The sequence below is a fragment of the Schistocerca piceifrons genome, chromosome 2, assembly GCF_021461385.2.
Source record: "Schistocerca piceifrons isolate TAMUIC-IGC-003096 chromosome 2, iqSchPice1.1, whole genome shotgun sequence".
Taxonomy (NCBI): Eukaryota; Metazoa; Arthropoda; class Insecta; order Orthoptera; family Acrididae; genus Schistocerca; species Schistocerca piceifrons.
Window position 1 is genome coordinate 692,249,831 of NC_060139.1, and position 26,931 is coordinate 692,276,761.

At 40.0% G+C, this 26,931-nt stretch overlaps 1 protein-coding gene across 1 annotated transcript in view; it reads left to right on the top strand.

Moving 5' to 3' along the window:
• The window catches only part of LOC124776985, a 106,239-nt gene that overhangs the window by 32,742 nt on the left and 46,566 nt on the right, over positions 1–26,931 (top strand). Inside the window, exons 4-5 of the mRNA XM_047252230.1 lie at positions 8,210–8,560; positions 23,409–23,547. Of these exons, the coding sequence (XP_047108186.1) occupies positions 8,210–8,560; positions 23,409–23,547 (490 nt within the window). The remainder of the gene's footprint in view (positions 1–8,209; positions 8,561–23,408; positions 23,548–26,931) is intronic.

Consider the following 26,931-nt stretch of genomic DNA (forward strand, 5'->3'; position numbering starts at 1 on the left):
GGGTTGTGGGAATGTGGGATATATTTTAGGGAGAGGTCCCATCTGCACAATTCAGAAAATGTGGTCTTGATAGGAAAGATTCATATGGCACAGACTGTGAAACAGTCATTGAAATCCAGCATGTTGTGTTTGACCGAATGTTCAGCAATTGGCTGGTCCATCTGTGTCTTGGCCGCAGTTTGTCAATGGCCATTCATGTGGACAGATGGATCGTTGGTTGTTGTGCTCACGTAGAAGATAGCACAGAGGATGCAGCTTACTTTGTAGATCACATGGCTGCTTTCACAGTTAGACCTACCACTGATATGATAGGTGATGCCTGTGACCAGACTGGAGTAGGTGGTGGTGGGAGGATTTGTGGGACAGGTCTGGCATCTAGGTCTATTGCAGGGATATGAACCATGACGCATGGGGTTGGGAACAGGTGTGGAGTATTGATAGAAAAGGATATTATGTAGATTCAGTGGATGGCAGATTACCACTGTGGGAGGTTTGAGAAGGATAGTGGGTAAGATATCCCACATTTCAGGGCACAATCAGAGGTAGTTGAAACCATGGCGGAGAATGTGATTCAGTTGCTCCAGTGCTGGGTGATACTGAGTCATGAGGAGAGTACTCACTTGTGGCTGAATGGTGGAAATTTCGGAGGTGGTAGGTGACTGGAGGCTAAGGCTTTCTGATTCTATACAAGGGTGGGAGGGTAATTTCAGCCTGTGAAGGCCTCAGTTAGACCCTTGATATATTTGGAGAGGGGCTGCTCATCACTACAAGTACAATGGTCATGGGTGGCTAGACTGTGTGGAAGGGACTTCTTGGTATGGAATGGGTGGCTACTGTCCAAGTGGAGGTGTTGCTGGTGGTTGGTTGGTTTGATATGGATGGCGGTACTGATGTAGCTATCTTTGAGGTGGAGTTCAACATTAAAGAAAGGCTTGTTGGGTTTAGGAGGACCAGGTGAAGCAAATAGGAGAGAACATGTTGAGTTTCTGGTAGACTTTGGATAGGGTGGCCTCACCTTTATTCCAGACCACAAAGATGTCAGTGAATCTGAACCAGAGTCTGGTAATTAGGAAGGAATCCTCTAGGTGGCCCATGCATATGTTGGATAGGGTGGTGCCATGCCTGTGTCAATTGTCGTACCACAGATTTGTTATAGGTGGTACCTTCAAAGGTGAAGTAATTGTGGGTGAGGATATAGTTGGTCATTGTGACCAGCAAGGTGATAGTAGGTTTGGGGTCAATTAGGCATTGGGAGAGGTAGTATTCAATAGCAGCAAGGCCATGGGAATTAGTAATTGTAGTGTAGAAAGAGGTGGCATCAACTGTAATGAGCAGGGGGCCATGTAAAAATGATTGATACATTTTTTATATGAGGATAGGTGTTTCTCCATGAGAGCACTGATTCTCTCTGGGGGGGGGGGGGGCACATTAACTGGCCACAATGGGGCATCCTGGGTGGTTTGTTTCCTGAACTTCAGGAGGCATATAGAAAATAGGAGTACGAGGAGAGGTTGGAGAGGGGTGAGGGAGAGGGAGGGGGGGAGAGAGAGGGGGGGGGGGAAGGGGGGATTCTGGGATGGTTCTAAGGATTTGAAGGAGAACTTGAAATCCTGTTGGATTTCTGGAATGAAGTCACTGTGGAAAGGTTTGTAAGTGGATGAATCTGACAGATGGCAGTGTCCCTCCACCAGGTGATTCCTGTTGTTGAAAACCATAGTGAGGAAGCCTTTTTCAGCACTCGAGATTATAAGATCAGGATCAGTTTTTAGATGATGGTTTGTGGTTCCTTCTGCAGATGGAAGGGTAGTTTCCATGCTGCGATATTTGGGAAATGATGATGCAACGTTTGAGGTTAAGTAATTCTCGAATGTGAACAGGGGGCAATTTGCAAGCATTGGGTGTGGATCACAGTTGGATGGAGGAGTGAAGTGTGTCAGACAAGGTTCAACATTAGCTTTGGGTGGCTTGAGTGTTGTTGGTAGGTTTTGTGGTGAAAAAGTGTTTCCATTGTAGGGTCTGGGAGGAGGAGGGAAGGTCTTTAAGAAGTTCAGCATATAGAATTTGGGTGTGGGGCAAAAGGTAAGGGCTTTCCAAAGGACTGTTACTTCTGTGGGACTAAGGCTTTTATAGGGAAGGTTCATGGCTATGTTTCAGGTCTACTTATGTTCTGGATTCTGAATGGTAGTGTGATAATGTGGTTGGTCTGCGAGGTAGGGTTTGTCAGCTATGAGTGGATGTGGGGGAAGTTTGGAGGCTGTTCTAGGAGGTGGATAGTGCGAGTCCAAGACAGATGTAGGAGGTCAATGGGTTGGAGAAGTTATTGTGGTGAAAGTGTGCATGCTGCTTTAGTTCCTGGAGGGCAAGAGTTTCTATGTGAAATATGGGATGCAGTGATTTGGAATAGCAGAACAGAGGAATTTTACAGATGTAGAGGTGGTGTTGCAAGGGAGTTTGGGGCTGATTGACATGAATTTGCAGGACTAGTTTGATGAAGGCTGAACAGATAGAAGTCATTGTGGAAGTGGGATCTACAACCAGAGAGTGGTTATGTGATGGTATGACCATTTGGGGCAGGGGGAATCCCATGAGTTAAGTAATAACACAGGAAGCACTATTTTGGACTGGTTCTGGCAAGTGATAAAAAAAAAAAAATAATAATTCTGTATCGGCACAGGTGGAAGGTGCAAGGCTCCATGGTGGAGGATAAAAAACACACAAAAATAAAAAATAGTCTTCACCTTTTTGTTGTCTGAGGTTATTTCACCTGTCTCGTACATCTTGCTCACCAGATGGAAGAGTTTTGTCAGGGCTGGCTCTCCCAAGACTATCAGTAGTCCTACTCCCAGGGCCTTGTTTCGACGTAGGTCTTTCAGTGCTCTTTCAAATTCTTCACACACTATCATATCTCCCATTCCATCTTTACCTACATTCTCTTCCATTTCTGTAATATTGCCCTCAAGTACATCACCCTTGTATAGACCCTTTATATACTCCCACCTCTCTGCTTTCCCTTCTTTGCTTAGAATTGGTTTCTATCTGAGCTCTTGATATTCATACAAGTGGCTCTCTTTTCTCCAAAGGTCCCTTTAATTTTCCTTTAGGCAGTATGTGTCTGACCCCTAGTGATATATGGATCTACATCCTTACATTTTTTCTGTAGCCATCCTTGCTTGGACTTTTTGCACTTCCTGTTGATCTCATTTTTGAGACGTTATTATTCCTTTTTCCCCTGTTTCATTTACTGCATTTTTATATTTTCTCCTTTCATCCCTTCTGTTACTCAAGGATTTCTACCATCCCTCGTCTTTTTACCTACTTGATCCTCTGCTGCCTTCACTATTTCATCTCTCAAAGCTACCCATTCTTCTTCTACTGTATTTTCTTCTCCTGTTCCTGTCAATTATTCCCTAATGCTTTGTCTGAAACTCTCCACAACATTTGGTTCTTTCAGTTTATCCAGGACCCATCTCCTTAAATTCCTATGTTTTTGCAGTTATTCAGTTTTAGTCTACAGTTCATAACCAATAAATTGTGGTCAGTGTCCACATCTGCCCCTGCAAATATTTTACAATTTGAACTGGTTCCTAAACCTCTGTCTTCCCATTATATAATCTATCTGTCTCCAGGCCTCTTCCATGTGTTCAACATTCTTTCATGATTCTTAAACCAAGTATTATTGAGTTACGCTTTGTGCAAAATTCTACCAGGTGGCTTCCTCTTTCATTCCTTACCTCCATTCCATATTCACCTGCTACTTTTCCTTCTCTTCCTTTTCCAACTATTGAATTCCAGTCTCTCATGACTATTAAATTTTCGTCTCCCTTCACTGTCTGAAAACTTTCTTTTATCTTATCATACATTTCTTCAATCTGTTCATCATCTGCAGAGCTAGTTGGCATATAAGGTTGTACTACTGTGGTAGGCGTGGGCTTCATGTCTATCTTGGCTACAATAATGTGTTCACTATGCTGTGTGTAGTAGGTTACCCTCGATCCTATTTTTTTATTCACTATTAAACCTACTTCTCCAGTACCCCTATTTGATTTTGTATTTATAACCCTGTATTCACCTGACCAAAAGTCTTGTTCCTCCTGCCACCATACTTCATTAATTCCCACCACATCTGACTTTAACCTATCTATTTCCTTTTTAAATTTTGTAACCTACCTGCCTGATTAAAAGATCTGAGATTCCATGCTCTGATCTGTAGAATGCCAGTTTTCTTTCTCCTGATAACGACGTTGTCCTGAGTCGTCCCCGCCCAGAGATCTGAAAAGAGGACTATTTTACCTCCGGAATATTTTACCCAAGAAGATGCCATCATCATTTAACCATACAGTAAAGCTGCATGCCCTCAGGAAAAATAGCAGCTGTAGTTTCCCCTTGCTTTCAGCCATTTTCAGTACCAGCACAACAAGGCCATTTTGGTTAATGTTACAAGGCCAGGTCAGTCAGTCATCCAGACTGTTGCCCCTGCAACTACTGAAAAGGCTGCTGCCTCTCTTCGGGAACCACTCGTATGCCTGGCCTCTCAACAGGCTGAGTGGTTCTAGGCACTTCAGTCTGTAACCGCACTGCTGCTATGGTTGCAGGTTCGAATCCTGCCTCGGCCATGGTTGTGTGTGATGTCCTTAGGTTAGTGAGGTTTAAGTAGTTCTAAGTCTAGGGGACTAATGACCTCAGATATTAAGGCCTATAGTGCTTAGAGCCATTTGTGCCTCTCAACAGATACCCCTCCATTACGGTTGCACCTACGGTACGGCTATCTGTATCACTGAGGCATGCACGCCTCCCCACCAATGTCAAGGTTATTGGTTCATTGGGGGAATTGGTTCACAAATAAAGAAATTCTCTCTCTTTAAAAATAGGGAGTGACATATCAGACACCCTGTACAACAGCCTCCAAGCTTTCCCCACATCCACGCATAGCTGACAAACCCTGCCTCGCAGATGTACCACACTTATCACACCCTCAGAAACTCACTCTCATCACGATACAGAATTCAGAACCCAAGCAGTTTTGAAACACAGCCATGATCTTTTCCTCCAAAATTCTTAGTCCCACAGAAGTAATAGTCTTTTGCAAAGACCTTACCTTTTGTCCCACACCCAAATTCAGTCATGCTGGACATCTTAAAGACCTTCCCCTCCTCCTCCTGATCCCTCCCTCCCACAGTGGTATTCTGCCACAAACCAAACTTATGCAATATTCTTGTCCATGCCTACTCCACCCCTGCTACTGACCCATTGCCTCATGGCTCATATCCCTGCAACAGATGTAGATGCAAGACCTGCCCCATGCATCTTCCTGTCACCACCTGCTCCAGTCCGGTCACTGGCATAACCTGTTCCCTTATATGCAGGACTGCCTCAAAAGCAATCATGTGATCGAGCTGTCTGTCTAGATGAATGGCCACTAACAAACAGCGACCAAGAGACAGATGACCAGCTAGTTGGTGAATGTGCTGCCCAACACATTGTGATTCACTTCAGTGGCTGCTTCGCAGAATGTGCCATCTGAATCCTTTCTACCAAGGCCATCTTTTATGATTTGCACAGATGGGAACTCTACCTGCAATATATCCTGCATTCGTGGAACCCTCTGGCCTCAACCTTCACTAGTCCCCATTCTTCAACTGCCTAGCCCCTTCCCTGCTCACGCTGCATCACTACACAGCCTTGTATTCCACCAGCGTGCCCACTAGATTTCTTTCCTGTGCTCTACTTCTCTTCTTTCCTACTCCCCTTTGCATGACCCCCTCCCACTGACTCCTTTCCCTCCCTTAGACCTTGTGACTGCACCTAAAAGCTTACCCCTGTGTTCTCCTGTAAGCAAAACTACACATTCCCCCTCCCCTACCCTGCTGTACCTTCCCCTCACTGCCCCAGCTTCCTCCTTACCTCAACCATCCACAAATTGCTTCTCCCATCAGGCACATTGCTGACCTCAATAGCCAGAGACAATGATCATGCAAATGTGAGTTGTGCTTGTGTGTGTGTGTGTGTGTGTGTGTGTGTGTGTGTGTGTTTGTTTGTTTTCAACTTTAGAAGAATGCCTTTTGACCGGAAACTCAGATATATAGCAGTCTGTCAGTTGTGCCTGTCTGCAGCTCATTGTCGCCTCTGTGTGTTGAATAACAATCTATCTTTTTGAATATTGTTCATATTCCATCCTCGATTTTCCATAGTTCTAATCGTCTTCACCTAGAGCTTGATCAGTGCTTCCTAATTTATCTAACAGTAGCATCACATTATAGGAATTATTCAAACTGTACACTTGTTGCTGTGGCATTTTTACCTGGGGGGGGGGGGGAATAAATATCATGACTATGGAACTCTAATTGGCACCTCAAAGCATGAGATTTTTTACAATGTTGTAATATTCAGGACCATGAACACATGCTGATAAAAGAAATTTGCTGTATATTATCTCGTATCAGTCCTGGCAACAAAAGAAACTGCAGAATTACCTTATGGTACACATTAGCCCTATCAGGTCTTCCAGCAACTACAAATGCACACATGTCAAATGAGTGCTGAATATATACTGGAGATTAGTGGCATAACTTGAGTCATCTTGAGGCCTCCATCCCCTCTCCACCCCAAGATCAGTGCACAAACAAAGAGTTAAGGAAAATAAAAGTAAATTATGAATGAGGCCTACAGACCACACATTCCATAGTTTACATATTACTATATCAGCTACTAAAAATAGGGATGGCTGAAAGCTGCTACCTTCATTCATGTTCAGGTAGCTTTAGATCCAATAGCTTTCTTCAGCTTTCTTATTTAAAGTTGATTTTTTCTTTTAGGCTGTGTGATGTTTGTTAATATATTTGCTTAAATGCATGTAGAACATTTTCAAGCAATCCTGGCCTATCTGTTTGTGTTCTCCAATATTGTGATGTGGGAACATGTCATGGCTGAGCCTGTGACCCATAGCACTTGAATCTGAAGTAACAGATGTTGCCAGAGAGTGGGAATGTATCCTTACTTCCTCCTTGCCTTGCCATGGGTGATAGCTACACCATGTAAAAACATGTTCCAACTGAAACCCCATTGAAACAGACATAAAAGTTGGTCCAAAGGGCATAAAATAGCTTATGCGTGGGAGCAGAAACTCTTACTTATCCTATCCCACCAACTCCACTGCTCCTTTCCTTTTTTGTGACCCACTTTTCATGTACTTAGCTCTTCACATAGTACACTGACATAAATCCCTGCCAATTTCCTTAAATTACCTTTGATCTCTTGCCACATATTCTCTCATTCAGTCATCTTGACATCCTTTTTTGTTCTTTCTTCCTTCCGTTGCTCTTGCGTTGTATGTTGTATCTGCCTCCCTCTCTCTCTCTCTCTCTCTCTCTCTCTCTCTCTCTCTCTCTCTGTGAGTGTCTGCCACAACATTTTATACAAATCATCTGCCCACCCAAATTATTGATGGTCACTGCCAAACTGCACGCAAGAGCAGCCATGACAGAAAAACTACTGAAGAATGCTTGTTTCACTACCTGTGCCATCTGGGTCCTTCCCTCCAACACCATTTTATCTGAATTCCATAGATTGGAATAATCCTTGCAACACATCCATGGAGACTGTGATCATCTTGGCCTCAATCTCTCGCAGGCCTTGCCCCATCTCAGCCTTCCCTCCTGCCCCACAGGCTTAACAGCCCTTACCCTACAGTCACACCCTCCTCTCCTCAGTATCCCCCCTCCTTTGTTGTATACCCTTCTTCATCCAGATCCATTTCTCCATGCCAGTGGTACACTCTGCACAATGTGCCACATTTTTATCCCATGTGCATGCTGCCTCTTCCTCCCTCCCCTCTCCCCCTCCCCCTCCCCCCTGTTAGTCACACTTCCCAAACCCTCCCACCTGCTATTGCTATTGGCCTCCTTTCTCCTCCCACTCAACCTGTCACAAATCCTTTCTAAGTTGTGAGGCAGTGTAGTGCTGACATGATGCAGTCATCCAGGGAACACAGTCACTGCACAGGGGGTGGGAGAGAGAGAGAGAGAGAGAGAGAGAGAGAGAGAGAGAGAGAGAGAGAGAGAGAGAGAGAGAGAGAGTACTTCTTAATTTTTTATATTTCACCAAGGACTTTCCTAACATAATAATTATTTTATTTATTTAGATCATTTGCATGTTGACTGCACGTATGATAGCTCTAAGTCCATAATTTCACTGTGTGGCTTGTCATTTACAGTGCCTCTGAACCATGCTTGGTACTTCAAGTGGATATGAAACCATTTGAGGAAAGTTCAGATGAATGGGAGACCCCTGGGTCAGCTGACACTAATCGTGTTGCTCTCTCAGAAACAAAATTGCAAAACAGGCTACCAGGCATAATAATGAACCAAGTGGAAAGAACATTTAATATGGTGCAACGTGCTTTAAATTTAGTTGAAGATCAACAACCAGCATTCCTGAACACTCCGCCAAGGCCCCCATTGACAGATGCTGAATTTCGCAAATTTCTTGACCCAATAGGGCAGGTTATCCAGACCCGTGAACTACGTACAGTCATCTACCTTGGCGGTATAGAACCAAGCTTGAGGTACGTCTGTGTGAAGAATTATATGATATTGTTTGTGCGTGATTTTTTATCAAATGAACTGATGTTTTTCAAGGATGAATTAATTATTATTTGAATTCAGTTTTTCATTTTTGTAGTAAATGATTATTTCAGTTGCAAATGGCTTGTTTTACATATTCAACAGTAGTTCATGTGCTCTTGTTCAGATCCTAATTACTGCTTCTTTTTCCACATAATTTCACATCACTGCTGCATAGATGTAACCCTCACCTTCTGTCGGTATCTGTGCATCTCTGTTTTCCCCCCTCCACTTCCTTCATCCATTGCCTTCACAACCTTCATACCTGGCTTTTGCCACTAAATGTGAATATTTTATGAGCAGGGTATTGCATAATCATATTACATAATAACCAATTTGTGTAGCACTGATGTTGAATGAAATTGAAGTTATCCATAGCTTTAATATGAAAGGTGTTGACTGGCAAGATACAAATTACGCAATTATGATTAGATGTAGAATTATTGGTATATCTGATATGTGGACCAAATGTAAATATTCATTTCATAATCAGAAAAAATTAAAGTCCTCCAAAATAGGTTGTATGTTCAAAGCTCATTTTTAATTTTTACAAATAGTGCAAAAACACCACTTATGTAAGTCTTGTGAACAAATAAAAAATTTCACAAGGTGGGGGCAGGTAGTTAACCATGGCTTTGTAGTAGCAACCTTACCAGCATTTTTTTTCAAGTAATTAGAGAAAACACAGAAAACATGAATCAGAATGGCAGAATGGGAATCAAAGCCTCCATCCTTCCTAACAAAAGGCCAATCTGCTTAAAATAGCACATCATCTTCATTTAGTCCTAGTGCACAATATTGTTTTGTTTAGACATTCTTCCAAAGAAGTCATTTCTTGATGTAAAAATCTAGTGATGATGATGATTGGTTTCCACTTTGTATACTGCAACTTCATTTTCCTTGCGTGATAAACTGAGTCAACATCCGTCCATAATGAGTGAGATACTAAGCATATAAAAAGGATAAGATATTATTACCACACAACAAAAAGCCTTAGTGTATGATTTTTGAGAAAAAATAGGTGAAAATTGTTACAGTTTTTGTCACACTCCTGTTCTGTAATATCTAAGTAATCCTTCACTATGTAAAAGTTGTTGCTTGATAAGTACTTTTCACTGTCTGTTTAACCCTCCAGTCATGGGCAATGAGAACATGTACATTCAGCTTTTTTCGGACAATTTCATGGGGCCTGTGATTATTGTGTTGCACATAACTTCTGCTCTGTTTGCATATTAGAAGTCATAATTTTCTTGTCAAATACTTTTCTGTTTCTCTGGATCATAGCAAGCTGCTATTTTCCTGTCAACTCTTTTACTCTGGAATGTCGTAGGAAGTATTTTGCCGTCTGAAACAGCAAGAGTTACATTTTACACATTCTGCAGTCTCTCTCACATACTTACACATATACGTTCTGATGGCAGCAGTTTTGTAACCATATGCCCAAGCTTGTGTATTGAACACGATTTAAGATACATAACACTTAGAAAGTTTATCAATAAGCTTATTCTTATTTCATAATGTTGAATGCAATTTTAGTGTTTCCCATATCATTTGCGTTAAATGTCACTTAAAAATAAACTCTAAAGTAAGTTTTCAGTTCTCTTCTTGTATTTCCATAATCCTATCCTAACTACTATTTGTACTATTGAATAAAAATGTCTTGTGATTTTATACAAAAAAGTAGGAAGATCACCCATGGTTAGAGGGTTAAATAAGATCGTTTTAATAATCTCTGTAATCTCTTCAAGAAATTTATTGTATAATCTTAATTTCTTGCAGCCCTTTTCTCTAGTCTGAAAATTGTCTTCGTATTTTATGCTTTTGTTCCTCATAAAAGAATTCCATAGCTAACAACTGAGAGTATGTACAGATAGTATGAAACTAAAAGGTAGTGGCAGCATCCTGATGTAACAAACACTATGTCATCACTCAAATGGACACCTATGCAGATATTGTAGACCAACTATAGACTGAAAGTACCTAAGAATTGGAGATTAAACTGTGAAATGTCTCAAATGATATTAAAAAATAGTTTATGAAATGTAGATGTGTCTGTGGATGCTGCAACTATTTTCAGTATCATGCAGAAATACAGACTCCAACTGGGTCACTGTTTTGGTTTATTTGGATTATCAGTTTTGACCTTTCTTATGGGCCATTGTCAGGTCCATATCTGAAACAGGAGAAGATGGCACTATAATATAAACCTGATCATATAGTGGCTGTACTCAAATAAAGAAATAAGATATCGTAAAGCAAATCATACCTAATCACTGTGAATTGCAATGTATCAGCAAGGTGAAGAATCTGTTAAATTTACCATACTGAACTATAAGGAAAGTTGTTCACATCTGAAGACAGCCTGTAGCAAAAGTATTTGTATAAACATAAAAATTTACCCAGACAGAGTCTTTATTACATCTGATTCCTATTGTATTACAACACAATGATAATGTACTTTGAGATGTGCAAACAATATGGAATTTAATGCAACCAAAACCATGCATAACCAACATTTCCTTCAGTGTTTCTTACCTTTTCTAATAGTTAAACAATCCTATGTCAACAAAAATCTTAAATTTTGAAGTGAACCATTGTTATGCAACTGGCGTATAGTAAAAAATGTGCCCGTCAGGAGTTTTGCAACAGAAAGCCTAGATGGTTGTTTGCAGGTTTGAAGAATAAAAACAATTGTGATAAAAATTTTCAACCAAAATCCATTACTCTGATTGTAGCAATAGTGACACGTGGCAATTTTGATAACACTATGGTGACTGTTCGGCATTTGGCGTGGTACAGATGTCTGCATTTAGTTGTTGGTACAGATGTCTACGTTTGGTTGTTGGTACAGATGTCTACATTTGGTTGTTGGTACAGTTTATTCAACTTTGTTGAGAAGCAGCATGCATTTAATGTTTTAGCTAGGTTCCAGACCATTGTACTGGTTGTTACCTTTCTGGTTTCTTAAATAACTGAAGAATTGTTTATAGAACCTTACGCGGTGTAGTGTGGTAGGGCAGCACTCTCACCACTTGCAAAAGTAAGAGAAGGAAACATAGTAGGTGAATATGGATTGGGGCTAAGAAATGAAAGAGGAAGCCGTCTGGTAGAATTTTTCACAGAGCATAACTTAATCATAGCTAACACTTGGTTCAAGAATCATAAAAGAAGGTTGTATTCGTGGAAGAATCCTGGAGATACTAGAAGGTATCAGATAGATTATATAATGGTAAGACAGAGATTCAGAAACCAGGTTTTAAATTGTAAGACATTTCAGGGGCAGATGTGGACTCTGACCACAATGTATTGGTTATAAACTGTAAATTAAAACTGAAGAAGCTGCAAAAAGGTGGGAATTTAAGGAGATGGGACCTGGATAAACTGAAAGAACCAAATGTTGTGGAGAGTTTCAGACAGAGCATTAGGGAATGATTGACAAGAATGGGGGAAAGAAATACAGTAGAAGAAGAATGGGTGGCTTTGAGAGATGAAATAGTGATGGTAGTAGAGGATCAAGTAGGTAAAAATATGAGGGCTAATAGAAATCCTTGGGTAACAGAAGAGATATTGAATTTAATTGATGAAAAGAGAAAACACAAAAATGCAGTAAATGAAGCAGGCAAAAAGGAATACAAATGTCTCAAAAATGAGATCGACAGGAAGTGCAAAATGACTAAGCAGGGATGGCTAGAGGACAAATGTAAGGATGTAGAGGCACATATGACTAGGGGTAAGATAGATACTGACTACAGCAAAATTAAGGAGACCTTTGGAGAAAAGAGAACCACTTGCATGACTATCAAGTGCTCAGATGGAAACCCAGTTCTAAGATACTGTGTGAAGAGTTTGACAGAGCACTGAAAGACCTAAGTCGAAACAGGGCCCCAGGAGGAGACAACATTCCATTAGAACTGCTGACAGCCTTGGGAGAACCAGGCCTAACAAAACTCTACCATCTAGTGAGCAAGTTGTATGAGACAGGCGAAATACCCTCAGACTTCAAGAAGAATATAATAATTCCAATCCCAAAGAAAGCAGGTGATGACAGATGTGTAAATTACCGAACTATCAGTTTAATAAGCCACAGCTGCAAAATACTAACACACATTGTTTACAGACAAATAAAAAACTGGTAGAAGCTGACCTTGGGGAAGATCAGTTTGGATTCCGTAGAAATGTTGGGACACATGAGGCAATACTAACCCACGACTTATCTTAGAAAATAGATTAATGAAAGGCAAACCTACATTTCTAGCATGTGTAGACTTGGAGAAAGCTTTTGACAATGTTGACTGGAATACTCTCTTTCAAATTCTGAACATGTTGTTGTTGTGGACTTCAGTCCTGAGACTGGTTTGATGCAGCTCTCCATGCTACTCTATCCTGTGCAAGCTTTTTCATCTCCCAGTACCTACTGCAACCTACATCCTTCTGAATCTGCTTAGCGTATTCATCTCTTGGTCCCCCTCTACGATTTTTACCCTCCACGCTGCCCTCCAATACTAAATTGGTGATCCCTTGATGCCTCAGAACATGTCCTACCAACCGATCCCTTCTTCTGTTCAAGTTGTGCCACAAACTTCTCTTCTCCCCAATCCTGTTCAATACTTCCTCATTAGTTATGTGATCTACCCATCTAATCTTCAGCATTCTTCTGTAGCACCACATTTCGAAAGCTTCTATTCTCTTCTTGTCCAAACTATTTATCGTCCATGTTTCACTTCCATACATGGCTACACTCCATACGAATACTTTCAGAAATGACTTCCTGACACTTAAATCAATACTCGATGTTAACAAATTTCTCTTCTTAAGAAACGCTTTCCTTGCCATTGCCAGTCTACATTTTATATCCTCTCTACTTCGACCATCATCAGTTATTTTGCTCCCCAAATAGCAAAACTCCTTTACTACTTTAAGTGCCTCATTTCCTAATCTAATTCCCTCAGCATCACCCGACTTAATTAGACTACATTCCATTATCCTCATTTTGCTTTTGTTGATGTTCATCTTATATCCTCCTTTCAAGACACTGTCCATTCCGTTCAACTGTTCTACCAAGTCCTTTCCTGTCTCTGACAGAATTACAATGTCATCGGCGAACCTCAAAGTTTTTATTTCTTCTCCATGAATTTTAATACCTACTCCAAATTTTTCTTTTGTTTCCTTTACTGCTTGCTCAATATACAGATTGAACAACATCGGGGAGAGGCTACAACCCTGTCTTACTCCCTTCCCAACCACTGCTTCCCTTTCATGTCCCTCGACTCTTATAACTGCCATCTGGTTTCTGTACAAATTGTAAATAGCCTTTCGCTCCCTGTATTTTACCCCTGCCACCTTTAGAATTTGAAAGAGAGTATTCCAGTCAACATTGTCAAAAGCTTTCTCTAAGTCTACAAATGCTAGAAACGTAGGTTTGCCTTTCCTTAATCTTTCTTCTAAGATAAGTCGTAAGGTCAGGATTGCCTCACGTGTTCCAGTGTTTCTACGGAATCCAAACTGATCTTCCCCGACGTCGGCTTCTACTAGTTTTTCCATTCGTCTGTAAAGAATTCGTGTTAGTATTTTGTAGCTGTGACTTATTAAGCTGATAGTTCGGTAATTTTCACATCTGTCAACACCTGCTTTCTTTGGGATTGGAATTATTATATTCTTCTTGAAGTCTGAGGGTATTTCGCCTGTTTCATACATCTTGCTCACCAGATGGTAGAGTTTTGTCAGGACTGGCTCTCCCACGGCCGTCAGTAGTTCCAATGGAATATTGTCTACTCCGGGGGCCTTGTTTCGACTCAGGTCTTTCAGTGCTCTGTCAAACTCTTCATGCAGTATCATATCTCCCATTTCATCTTCATCTACATCCTCTTCCATTTCCATAATATTGTCCTCAAGTACATCGCCCTTGTATAGACCCTCTATATACTCCTTCCACCTTTCTGCTTTCCCTTCTTTGCTTAGAACTGGGTTTCCATCTGAGCTCTTGATATTCATACAAGTGGTTCTCTTATCTCCAAAGGTCTCTTTAATTTTCCTGTAGGCGGTATCTATCTTACCCCTAGTGAGATAGGCCTCTACATCCTTACATTTGTCCTCTAGCCATCCCTGCTTAGCCATTTTGCACTTCCTGTCGATCTCATTTTTGAGACGTTTGTATTCCTTTTTGCCTGTTTCACTTACTGCATTTTTATATTTTCTCCTTTCATCAGTTAAATTCAATATTTCTTCTGTTACCCAAGGATTTCTACTAGCCCTCGTCTTTTTACCTACTTGATCCTCTGCTGCCTTCACTACTTCATCCCTCAAAGCTACCCATTCTTCTTCTACTGTATTTATTTCCCCCATTCCTGTCAATTGCTCCCTTATGCTCTCCCTGAATCTCTGTACAACCTCTGGTTCTTTTAGTTTATCCAGGTCCCATCTCCTTAAATTCCCACCTTTTTGCAGTTTCTTCAGTTTTAATCTACAGGTCATAACCAATAGATTGTGGTCAGAGTCCACATCTGCCCCTGGAAATGTCTTACAATTTAAAACCTGGTTCCTAAATCTCTGTCTTACCATTATATAATCTATTTGATACCTTTTAGTATCTCCAGGGTTCTTCCATGTATACAACCTTCTTTCATGATTCTTAAACCAAGTGTTAGTTATGATTATGTTGTGCTCTGTGCAAAATTCGACCAGGCGGCTTCCTCTTTCATTTCTGTCCCCCAATCCATATTCACCTACTATGTTTCCTTCTCTCCCTTTTCCTACACTCGAATTCCAGTCACCCATGACTATTTAATTTTCGTCTCCCTTCACAATCTGAATAATTTATTTTATTTCATCATACATTTCTTCAATTTCTTCGTCATCTGCAGAGCTAGTTGGCATATAAACTTGTACTACTGTAGTAGGCATGGGCTTCTTATCTATCTTGGCCACAATAATGCGTTCACTATGCTGTTTGTAGTAGCTTACCCGCATTCCTATTTTCGTATTCATTATTAAACCTACTCCTGCATTACCCCTATTTGATTTTGTGTTTATAACCCTGTAGTCACGTGACCAGGAGTCTTGTTCCTCCTGCCACCGAACTTCACTAATTCCCACTATATCTAACTTCAACCTATCCATTTCCCTTTTTAAATTTTCTAACCTACCTGCCCGATTAAGGGATCTGACATTCCACGCTCCGATCCGTAGAACGCCAGTTTTCTTTCTCCTGATAACGACATCCTCTTGAGTAGTCCCCACCCGGAGATCCGAATGGGGGACTATTTTACCTCCGGAATATTTTACCCAAGAGGACGCCATCATCATGTAATCATACAGTAAAGCTGCATGCCCTCGGGAAAAATTACGACTGTAGTTTCCCCTTGCTTTCAGCCGTTCGCAGTACCAGCACAGCAAGGCCGTTTTGGTTATTGTTACAAGGCCAGATCAGTCAATCATCCAGACTGTTGCCCTTGCAACTACTGAAAAGGCTGCTGCCCCTCTTCAGGAACCACACGTTTGTCTGGCCTCTCAACAGATACCCCTCCGTTGTGGTTGCACCTACGGTACGGCTATCTGTATCGCTGAGGCACGCAAGCCTCCTCACCAATGGCAAGGTCCATGGTTCATGGGGGGGGATTCTGAACATGGCAGGGGTAAAATACAGGGAGCAAAAGGCTATTTACAATTTGTACAGAAACCAGATGGCAGTTATAAGGGTTGAGGGACATGAAAGGGAAGCAGTGGTTGGGAAGGGAGTGAGACAAGGGTGTAGCCTATCCCCGATTTTATTCAATCTGTATATTGAGTTAGCAGTAAAGAAAACAAAAGAAAAATTCAAAGTAGGAATTAAAATCCATGGAGAAGAAATAAAAACTTTGAGGTTCGCCGATGACGTTGTAATTCTGTCAGAGACAGCAAAAGACCTGGAAGAGCAGCTGAATGGAATGGACAGTGTCTTGAAAGGAGGATATAAGATGAACATCAACAAAAGCAAAACGAGGATAATGGAATGTAGTCGAATTAAATTGGGTGATGCTGAGGGAATTAGATTAGGAAATGAGACGCTTTAAGTAGTAATTGAGTTTTGCTATTTGGGGAGCAAAATAACTGATGATGATTGAAGTAGAGAGGATATAAAATGTAGACTGGCAATGGCAAGGAAAGCGTTTCTGGACAAGAGAAATTTGTTAACATCGAGTATTGATTTAAGTGTCAGGAAGTCGTTTCTGAAAGTATTTGTATGGAGTGTAGACATGTATGGAAGTGAAACGTGGACGATAAATAGTTTGGACAAGAAGAGTAGTAGCTTTCGAAATGTGGTGCTACAGAAGAATGCTGAGGTTAGATGGGTAGATCACATAACTAATGAGGAGGTAGTGAATAGAATTGGGGAGAAGAGGAGCCCGTGGCACAGCTTGACTAGAAGAAGGGATCGGTTGGTAGGACATGTTCTGAGACATCGAGGGATCACCAATTTAGTATTGGAGGGCAGCGTGGAGGGTAAAAATCATAGAGGGAGACAAAGAGATGAATACACTAAGCAGATTCAGAAGGATGTAGGTTGCAGTAGGTACTGGGAGATGAAAAAGCTTGCACAGGATAGAGTAGCATGGAGAGCTGCATCAAACCAGTCTCAGGACTGAAGACCACAACAACACATGAAATAAAACTTCTGCATTAGGCTTAATGATCTCACTTATTACTTCTTTACTACAAACTGTATTTGTGAAACACTTTGTTAATAGTATTGAACACTTCTCTGGCTGCTCTTCTTACACTCATTCTTCACATTGTTCAGCTTTCATTTGACTTCTCTTGAATCTGTGATGAACCTGTCTTAGTTCACTTATGTTTTCTAACATGGATGTCAAACCACGGTGGGTCTTTCATATGCCTTATGATCTTGCTCAGAACTCACTTGTCTAAGGCAATTCTTCGTATTTTTTCCATCTGTGTTACAAATCTTGATCCTCAGTGCCAAATATGTGATTCTCCCCACTCAGATACTGTGCAATTTGTTTCCTGTCAGCCATGCTGAGCAAAAATATTCTCCTACCTTTCTTAACATTCCTTGTACAACCCTTAGTTATAATTGGTTTCACAGCCCTATGATCACCAATGCCTACCTCTAAGTTAACTGATTCAATAAGTTCAGGTCTATTTGTACTAGATGATCTAAGACATAACCTTCACAATTTGGTTCTCTAATTATATGCTCAAAGTAATTTTCGGACAAGACATTCAGAATAATGTTTCAAAAATCCCTGTCTCTGGCACCTGTTTTGATAGTATGACTCTAAATGGGACACTGTAGTCGCCTCCTATTACTGTAGCATGATTGGGAAAATCACTAACAATATTCTGTAAGTCTTCTCTGAAATATTTTACCGCTACAGCTCCTGACATGACTAACCTAGCCTTATGGATAAAAATTCCAATTTTGACTTAGGATTTTGTTGCTCTTTACTTCTGGTTTCAACCAGTTTTCTGTTCCTAACACTATATGAGCATTATAACTTTCAGTAATCGCTGTTAATTCTGGATCTCTCTTTGGATGATCCTACAGATTACTGATGTCATATTAACCTTTCCTATATTCAGTCCGAAAGGGTGAGCATTCTCTGAGATGATTGTGGCTGATGTAACTTTGATTTTGATGCACAGTTTGTCTCTGACCTCAGGTGTGAGTTTGTTTAATCTATAAAAAAAAAAAGAAAGAAAGAAAGAAAAAGAAAAAAACTTTATGCAAGCTACACATACTCTACTACTCTAGTAGCCACTTCCTGTGTGTCGTTCACACCCAACCTTTTTATGGGAACCCAGCAACTCTTTACCTGATAGCAGAGGGGAGAGGAGGGGAGGGGGGAAGGGGGAGGGAGGGTCTAGCTGTAGTGTCTTTAAATGATGCTGTAGGTGATATTATAATCAGAGCTACAAAATGAAAAGTGCAAGATGCTATATAAACACTGACTCACAGAAAACAACTGCGTAGCACGCAGGATTGCCTTATTGTGAATATTTTACAAGTTCATTAATATTATGAGTAGTAAATATCACAGCACTCTCTCAGAATTTCACCTCTATGAACGTGCAAGGTTGCATCAGATAATTCTTAACAATGTTTCTCTGAGATGCCTGGCACTGTGATGTTTGTCATAAGTAACTCTGCATTGTAACTATGGATGACATTTACCATAAGGTAAACATTCGTTTGCTTATGTTAAATTTCCCAGATATGTGAGTGGCTCAAAGACTTCTTAGGTAATAGAGCCCAGTACATTGTCTTCGAGTGTGTGTGTGTTCATCAGAGACTAGGATATCATCATGAGAGCTCTAGGAAGAGTGAAAGGAATGCTCTCTCTCTCTCTCTCTCTCTCTCTCTCTCTCTCTCTCTCTCTCTCTCTCTCATATATATATATAATAGAGGGAAACATTCCACGTGGGAAACATATATCTAAAAACAAGGATGCTGTAACTTACCAAACGAAAGCATTGGTATGTTGACAGGAGACAATAAAAAACACACACACAAATTTCAAACTTTCGCAACCCTAGGTTGCTTCATCAGGAAAGAGGGAAGGAGAGGGAAAGACAAAATGATGTGGGTTTTAAGGGAGAGGGTAAGGAGTCATTCCAATCCCGGGAGCGGAAAGACTTACCTTAGGGGGAAAAAAGGAAGGTATACACTCGCCCGCACACACACATATCCATCCACACATACAGACACAGGCAGACATATGTAAATGCAAAGAGGTTGGGTAGAGATGACATTCGAGGCGGATGTACAGGGGCAAAGATGTTGTTGAATGACAGGTGTGGTACGAGGGGCGGCAAATTGAAATTAGTGGAGGTTGAGGCCTGGTGGGTAACGGGAGGAGAGAATATATTGAAGGGCAAGTTCCCATCTCCGGAGTTCTGATAGGTTGGTGTCAGTGGGAAGTATCCAGATAACCCGGACAGTGTAACACTGTGCCAAGATGTGCTGGCCGTGCACCAAGGCATGTTTAGCCACAGGGTGATCCTCATTACCAACAAACACTGTCTGCCTGTGTCCGTTCATGCGAATGAGCAGTTTGTTGCTGGTCATTCCCACATAGAACGCTTCACAGTGTAGGCATGTCAGTTGGTAAATCACGTGGGTGTTTTCACATGTGGCTCTGCCTCTGCTCGTGTACAACTTACAGGTTACAGGACTGGAGTAGGTGGTGGTGGGAGGGTGCATGGGACAGGCCTTACACTGGGGGCGGTTACAAGGGTAGGAGCCAGAGGGTATGGAAGGTGGTTTGGGGATTTCATAGGGATGAACCAAGAGGTTACAAAGGTTAGGTGGATGGCGGAAACATTGTTAAAAGTTAACTAGAGGAATTGCAATTAAAACTTAACTCATTCGATTAACAGGTTTTCAAGTAGAGCCAAATAGATACTTTAAGATTACTAGTATTTTGTCTTCCAAATGTTCATAATTAGTACAGAATTTATATTTGTTTATATGTCAACAATACAATTTGTTATGAAACAATTACTGATTTCGCCCTATGTTGAAAGAAACTAACTAGGAATAGTCAAAATAAATTAGAAAATTAATTACATACATAAAACTAAGCATGAAATTAGATCTGGTGTTATATTCTTTAAAACTGCAGGCTAACCTTTCTCTTTTATGGAAATGCAGATAATAATCACTTATGCTAATGGTAAATAGTTAAAACTAACAAAACGAATTTAAGGAGGCAGATATGGCAAAACAAGAGGGGAATTGAAATTTTCCCAGCTTGCTTTGTCACAGATTGACTTTGGTTCAGTGAGAGAATTTTAGAAAAGTGTAGCTTACCTACAAGAGAGACTGCATATAAAATACTTGTGCAACCCATTCTTGAGTACAGCTTAAGTGTTTGGAATTCCCACCACACTAAATTGAAGGAAGACATCAAAGCAATCTAGAGCCATGCTGCTAGATTCAGTATCAGTGGGTTTGATCAATGCACAGCTGTTACAGAGATGCTTTGTGAACTCAGATGGGAATCCCTGGAGGGAAGATGGCATTCTTTTCACAGAACACTATTTAGATATTTATACCATTAAGATAATTTAGACAACAGGCATTTTGCAGGTAACTGCAGAATAATTCTATTGCCAGAGGTCCATGGGCACAGGAGAAGAGAAATTAGGGCACTCATGGAGGTACATAGACAGTCATTTTTCCCTCCCTCCACTTGTAAGTGAAACAGGAAAAGAAATGAATAGTAGTTGTACATGGTACCCTCTGCCAAACGCCACATGGTGTTTTGCAGAGTATATTTGTACATATAAATGTAGATGTATGAAATCAGCATTCTATCTTGCTCTATGCATCTTGGAAAAAATTCTGTGAAATTAAATTCTTTTCAGTGTATGCTTTCTGTTTAATATATGGCGTACTGAAGAAGGGGGTTGTGAAAGTAACAGCTCAAATGTTCTCCCTTTTATGACTAAATTTTTATTCTTCATTATCAGCCCTGAAGCAAATTGCAATATTTCTGAAATTTTCCTTGGTTTTGGTTTTTTCTAGATTTCTCATCTTCTGCTATTCCCGGAGTACCCTTCAGACTTTTTGATAAATTTACCCAGCAGATAAACAAAATCAGAACATTTATGATTTCTTTGTCCATCAGATGATGGAAACCCTGCAATAACTTGTTGACAAGAGATGTATGAGAAATATGTGTTGGCCTACCACCTCTGATGAAAGTAAACCACAATGCCTAGACCCATGTTTAATGTGACTCTTTTCTTCAATAATATCTATCTCTTCTTACTTGTCGTAATTATCATAGCTTTATTAGTAGATGAATTGCAACTATTTGCCAAGTAGAGAAGTAATAGTGTTGTCCATATTACTTCCATCAGTTACTTTGAGCGCATCAAGAATCTCAAACCTTCCGTTTCTGAACTCTGCCAGCCATTAGTCCTTTAGACAGACTGTTATGCATATCTATCGATTAGCCTGAGACGATCTAATAATCTTTGTTGTCTAAGTTCTGTAGAAATGATTCCTTCCATTTTTGGTGATTCAAACTAAATTTTGCAGGACAGTTATCTTATGGTGATTTTATTATTCTCCTCTCATGACCTATTCTGCTCTTCTATGCTTATGGACACACTCATGGAAACTGGGTGGTAATCTTCAGTTAGGTGATCCTTTTCTTCTCTGAACCTGTCGAGCAGTTCTCAAAGAGGAAATCCCAAATATGTGACAGTACCCAGGATACAAGTGACATTTCTTGTGTAGAATAATGGTTTGAACATGTATTATAAAGTGATGTTATTGTGGTCCTCAGTCCAGAAATTTGTTAGATGCATCTCTCCACACTAGTCTAATGTGTGCAAGTCTCTTCACCTCTGCATAATTACTGCAGCCTACACCCACTTGACCCTGGTCACTACAGTCAAGCATTGGTCTTCCTCAAGAAGACTAAACCCCTCTCCCATTCTATCCATTACCAAATTAACTAATCTTTGATGCATGTGTCCCATTAACCAGACCCTTCTTTTAGTCAACTGACACCCATAAATTTGTTTTCTCATTTCAATTCAGTACCTCTTCATTAGTTATCCAATCTACCCATGTAATTGGTAGCACCACATTCTGTTTTCTGCTTCACTGAACTCTTTATCATCCACATTTCATTTCCATAAAAGGCTATACCCTATATAAATACTTGCAGGAAAAAATTTCTAACACTTAAATTTATATCCAGTGTTAGCAAGTTTCTCGTTTTCAGAAACCCTTTTCTTGCTGTCTGCATTTTATGCCCTCTTTACTTCAACCATTGCCAGTTATTTTTCTGTCCAAACAGAAAAACATATCTACGATTTTTAGTTTCTAATTTCCTGTCTTATTCCCTCAGCATCACATAATTTAATTTGATTACTCTCCATTAGTCCTGTTTTACTTTTATGTTTGTCTTATAACTTCATTTCAAGGCACTATACATTCCATTCAGCTGATCTTCCAAGATCATTTCAGTTCCTGGCATAATTACGATGTTATTGACAAACTTAAATTTTTTTATTTCTTCTCCCTGGATTTTAATTCCCTCTCAAAATTTCTCGTTGGTTTCCTGTCCTGCTTGATTAATGTACAGATTGAATAAAATGGGGATAGCTTCACTCCAGTCTGAACTACTGCCTCTCTTTCATAACAGTAATCTGCTTCTTATGTAAGTTGCAGCTAGCCTTCCCCCCCCCCCCCCCCCCCCCCCCCCCACCCCCCTTATGTTATCCATGCTAATTTCAAAATACCAAAGAGTGTATTCAATTCAACATTGTCCAAAACTTTCTTTTGAATTTACAAAAAATATAAATGTGGTTTTTACTTCACTCTTTATCTCCTAAGGTAAGTCATAAGGTCAGTATTGCTTTTCCTGTTTCTAGATTTATGTGGAACCCAAAGTGATCTTCTCCCAGGTCCCCTTCTACCTGTTTAATATGTAGATGAGAATCTTCATGTTTCTAGACAAATATGTTGGAAGAAGATACCAATATGGGCTCTTCAACTTCCATTATAATGCACATTATGCTGACCAAGAGATTGTATTCACCTCTTAATTTGACTCATACGTATTGAGAAGAAATAAAGTAAAATTTACCATTACTCCAGTGACTGTTGTAGCTATTTCATAAGATAAACCTTCTGTTAAAGCTTGTACTTTCCAGCTTTTGAGTAAGTTATGCAGTAATTTTCTAGTGGTGTTTCTGTATCTAGAGAGGGAATAGCTGTTATTAGTCAGGAAGATAGTTACTTATGTGGACTATGAATTTTTGCCTTTACAGGAAAGTTGTGTGGAAGCATATATTAAATGTTTATCCAGAAGGAATGTCTGGGAAGGAGAGAATGGACTATATGAAGAAGAAGTCTTATGAATACCAGTCGTTGCGTGATTGTTGGAAAAACATGGTGCAGAATGGACAGGTATAATTTATTACTACTACATGCATATGACAGTATAATTTTATTTATTAGTAATATTTATATTTTCTGACATCCTCCACTGCTTATTATGCGTATGGACTATCTTACAATACTTACCTGACACGTCTAATTTTTACATAGTTAGTAATCATAAAATCAATTTATGACATTCAAAGAAGATAGGAATAGGTTAGATGTGTAATGACTGTACATAGAAAAAGTGAGGGGGAGAGGGCAGTTGGATTTTACTTCAGCAAAAGAACAAGCTGGGTTTCAGGAGAGGAAAACGAGTAGCAATTAGTGTTAATGGAAAATGCCAGTACTGCCACCTTTTTGATGACGAAATTTTCCTACAGTGCTGATAAACTTCAACAATGAATGGAAGTACAAAATACAGTAAGTTTCAAATAAATAATAAGACTGAGATAATCAATAGTCAAAATTTTAGAAAGGAAATTGTGTAGTTAATGGTGAATTCGTAGAACAATTTGCCTTTTTTAATGTAGGGCAGTTGGAAACAATCAGTTGACTGACAACAAAATAAATAAAATTAGTAAAAATGACATGGAACGGTAAGCAAAATAGATATTTTTTTAAACTAAACTTCTGCTGTATCTGCAACAGAAAGTTTATTTTGCTCTGTAGATGCCAACAGTTGAGAGATTGTTATTGGCTACACCATGCCATGCTCACTTGACTGCCTCCAAATTACTATGGTAACACACTGTCAACATTTTCACTATGCTGCACACATGGGGAGTGAATGGATGAATCTTAAAACTTCAATTGACTTTGAAATGGATGTAAGTGGGACATTGAGCTCAGCCAGTGGTTGGCAGATGGACCAGAGAAGTTCTTAGTTGGATTGCAAGAGGTAATAAAAGGCCAAGATGATGTGCACTTATGGAAGGAAGTAGATTACATTAACATGAATACATCTAACTGAAACTGTAAGAATAGAAAATGTGGAGGGAGTCATTATCCAGCAGTTGGTTGTAAAATATATGTAATCAGCTATATGACATCAACTGATGGGAAAATTCCTTCATTAGTAATGGGGACAGCCAATTTTCTTTTGGTTTGAAGCAGTATATATAATTTCATAGTCTGCGAAATGGTGCCATTTGGACCTGCTGAGGAGACTGATGACCTCTGTATCAGATTAGATTAGAAAAGTCAGTGTCTTGATCACACACCTCTTTCTTTCTTTCTTTCTTTATTTAGTGTATGGTACTACACATGAAGTACAGTCAAAAATATGTAGAAGATACATAGACACACGAATACAGGTAATACATTAAAAACTGGTGTTATATTCTAATGTCCAGTCAGCTTATCTTGTCAAGGCATGATATTGTGGCCATGAAAGTGATTTGTATCACACAGGTAAGCTCTCAGCGTATACTCCTCGACAATGTGCCAGATGGTCTGCTTCAGTGCTCCAGTCTCAGCTTGGGATGAGCTGCTTTACCCCATTTGTGCAGGTTGTACGCACACACTCCACTTCCTATTTGAATGCGATTTATGTTCTTCCAATGATACTGTGGAAGTTCAAAGCCCTTGGAGAGAGCCGGTCAGAGATCACACTTCAAATGGAGCATTTGTAGTCCAGATTTCATGCCATTTGCTGTCAACATTGAAGTTGCTATCAGCAAGCTGCTGAGAGTCAGTCTCAGAGGTGGATTTCTGGAAGTTGGTTTGTTCTCAACCTAGGAATATTTTCAGGGTTGGGAAGTTGAAGATTATTCATTATTTTAGAATATTCTTTCAGCAGGGTTCATGCCTTCTTAACAAGGAGGAACTATGTGGCTGAGTGTTGGAAGCTAGCATAAGGGAATAGTTATTAAACAAATGGAAATTATTCTTTACTGAGCTGAGTGTCAATCTTATTTATGTGAGGACTCTTCAACAAGCACAATAATCAGCTGCAGAAAACACTAAACTGACCACCAAAGTTTAAAGTGTAACTGCTGTTGCTTCCCAGCTAGTACAGCAGAGTTTTTGGATAAGGCTGTTTCGTGTGCTTAATTTCCAAGAAGTTTTTCTAGATACTTCCTGAAAGACAGCATCTTGTCAGCAGTCATTCCAAGATAATTTGAGTGACTCTGGTAGGGAAGCAATGTGTCATTTATATTGACCACCAGTTTATAACATGCTACTTCATTGTTTAAGTAGAAACTGATGGTTTCAGTTTTAGAGAGATGGGGTATGAGTCTCCACATGGTGATATATTTACATATTTTGTTGAGATTGTAATTTAGAGTGCTTTCATCACTCTTTGTGTTGAACCACGAGTCCTAGATCGTCACCATATCCAAACTTCTTTGTGCTGGTTTCAGATATGTCAGAAATATAAAGGTTGAAAAGAATAGAGGGATAATACCGACCCTCCAGGTAGTCCATTATTTTCCTTCTTTGCGTATGAGATTACCCTGCACTATTCATAAGTGCCAGTCTGATGAGAGCATTTTATTGATTAGTCTCTATATTGTTTGGCAGGGGATGACTGTGATCAGCTTATATAAGAGCCCTTCTTTCCACACTGTATTGTTAGCAGCGGTCAAGTCTATGAAGGCTTCTGTTGTTTCTGAAATCCAGCTTTTATATGTGTAGTTAGGCTTAGAATTTGGTCTGTGCAGTTTCTGTTCGGGATGAAACCTACTTGTTTCCCAGGATTCTTGTGGTTACCCAGTCTTGTGGAGGTGTGTCCACAAGTTTGTCGCAACAACTAAAAAGTGCTATTGGACGATAAGTTTCTACTCTATCTGAGGGATTTTTTGGTTTCAGTGTAGCAATAGTTTTAGTAATTTGAATGCATCCCATCAAAACCATATTACTTGTCTGTCTTTACATCCTGAAAAGCTGTTTGTAGTTTCTTCGGTGTGAAGTCCCGAGAGAATTGTGTACCGGCAGATGTTATTTGTCAAATGCTATGAATTTCCTTTTTTATTTTTCTTGTATGTTTTTTGTTTCATGGGGCTTTCAAGAGTGAAACAATTCTGTTTGCTATTTGGTCTGATGTCACTGAGTAATCTGCATGAATTGTTGTGCTACTTCCACCGAACTTCTTCACCATTCTCCAGGACTGTCAACTTGGTTTCTTAAAATCCAACTCAGTTGTTGTTTTGATCCCCTTCTCTCTTCTTTATTCATTCAGTTTTTGCTTCAGTTCATGAGCTAGACCAGGATCTCGCCATCCACGGTATATGACACACAAAGTTCTTTGAATTCATAACTCCGCCCCGATATATGTTCGTTATGGTAGCCAGTTGGTATAAATTTCTTTGCAGACAAGATTACAGCACCAACAAATCATTCATAATTTTCAGATGAAGCTGGTATCCAGCTGATAGCTTTATCAAGTCCTTTGGAGAATGTTTGCCA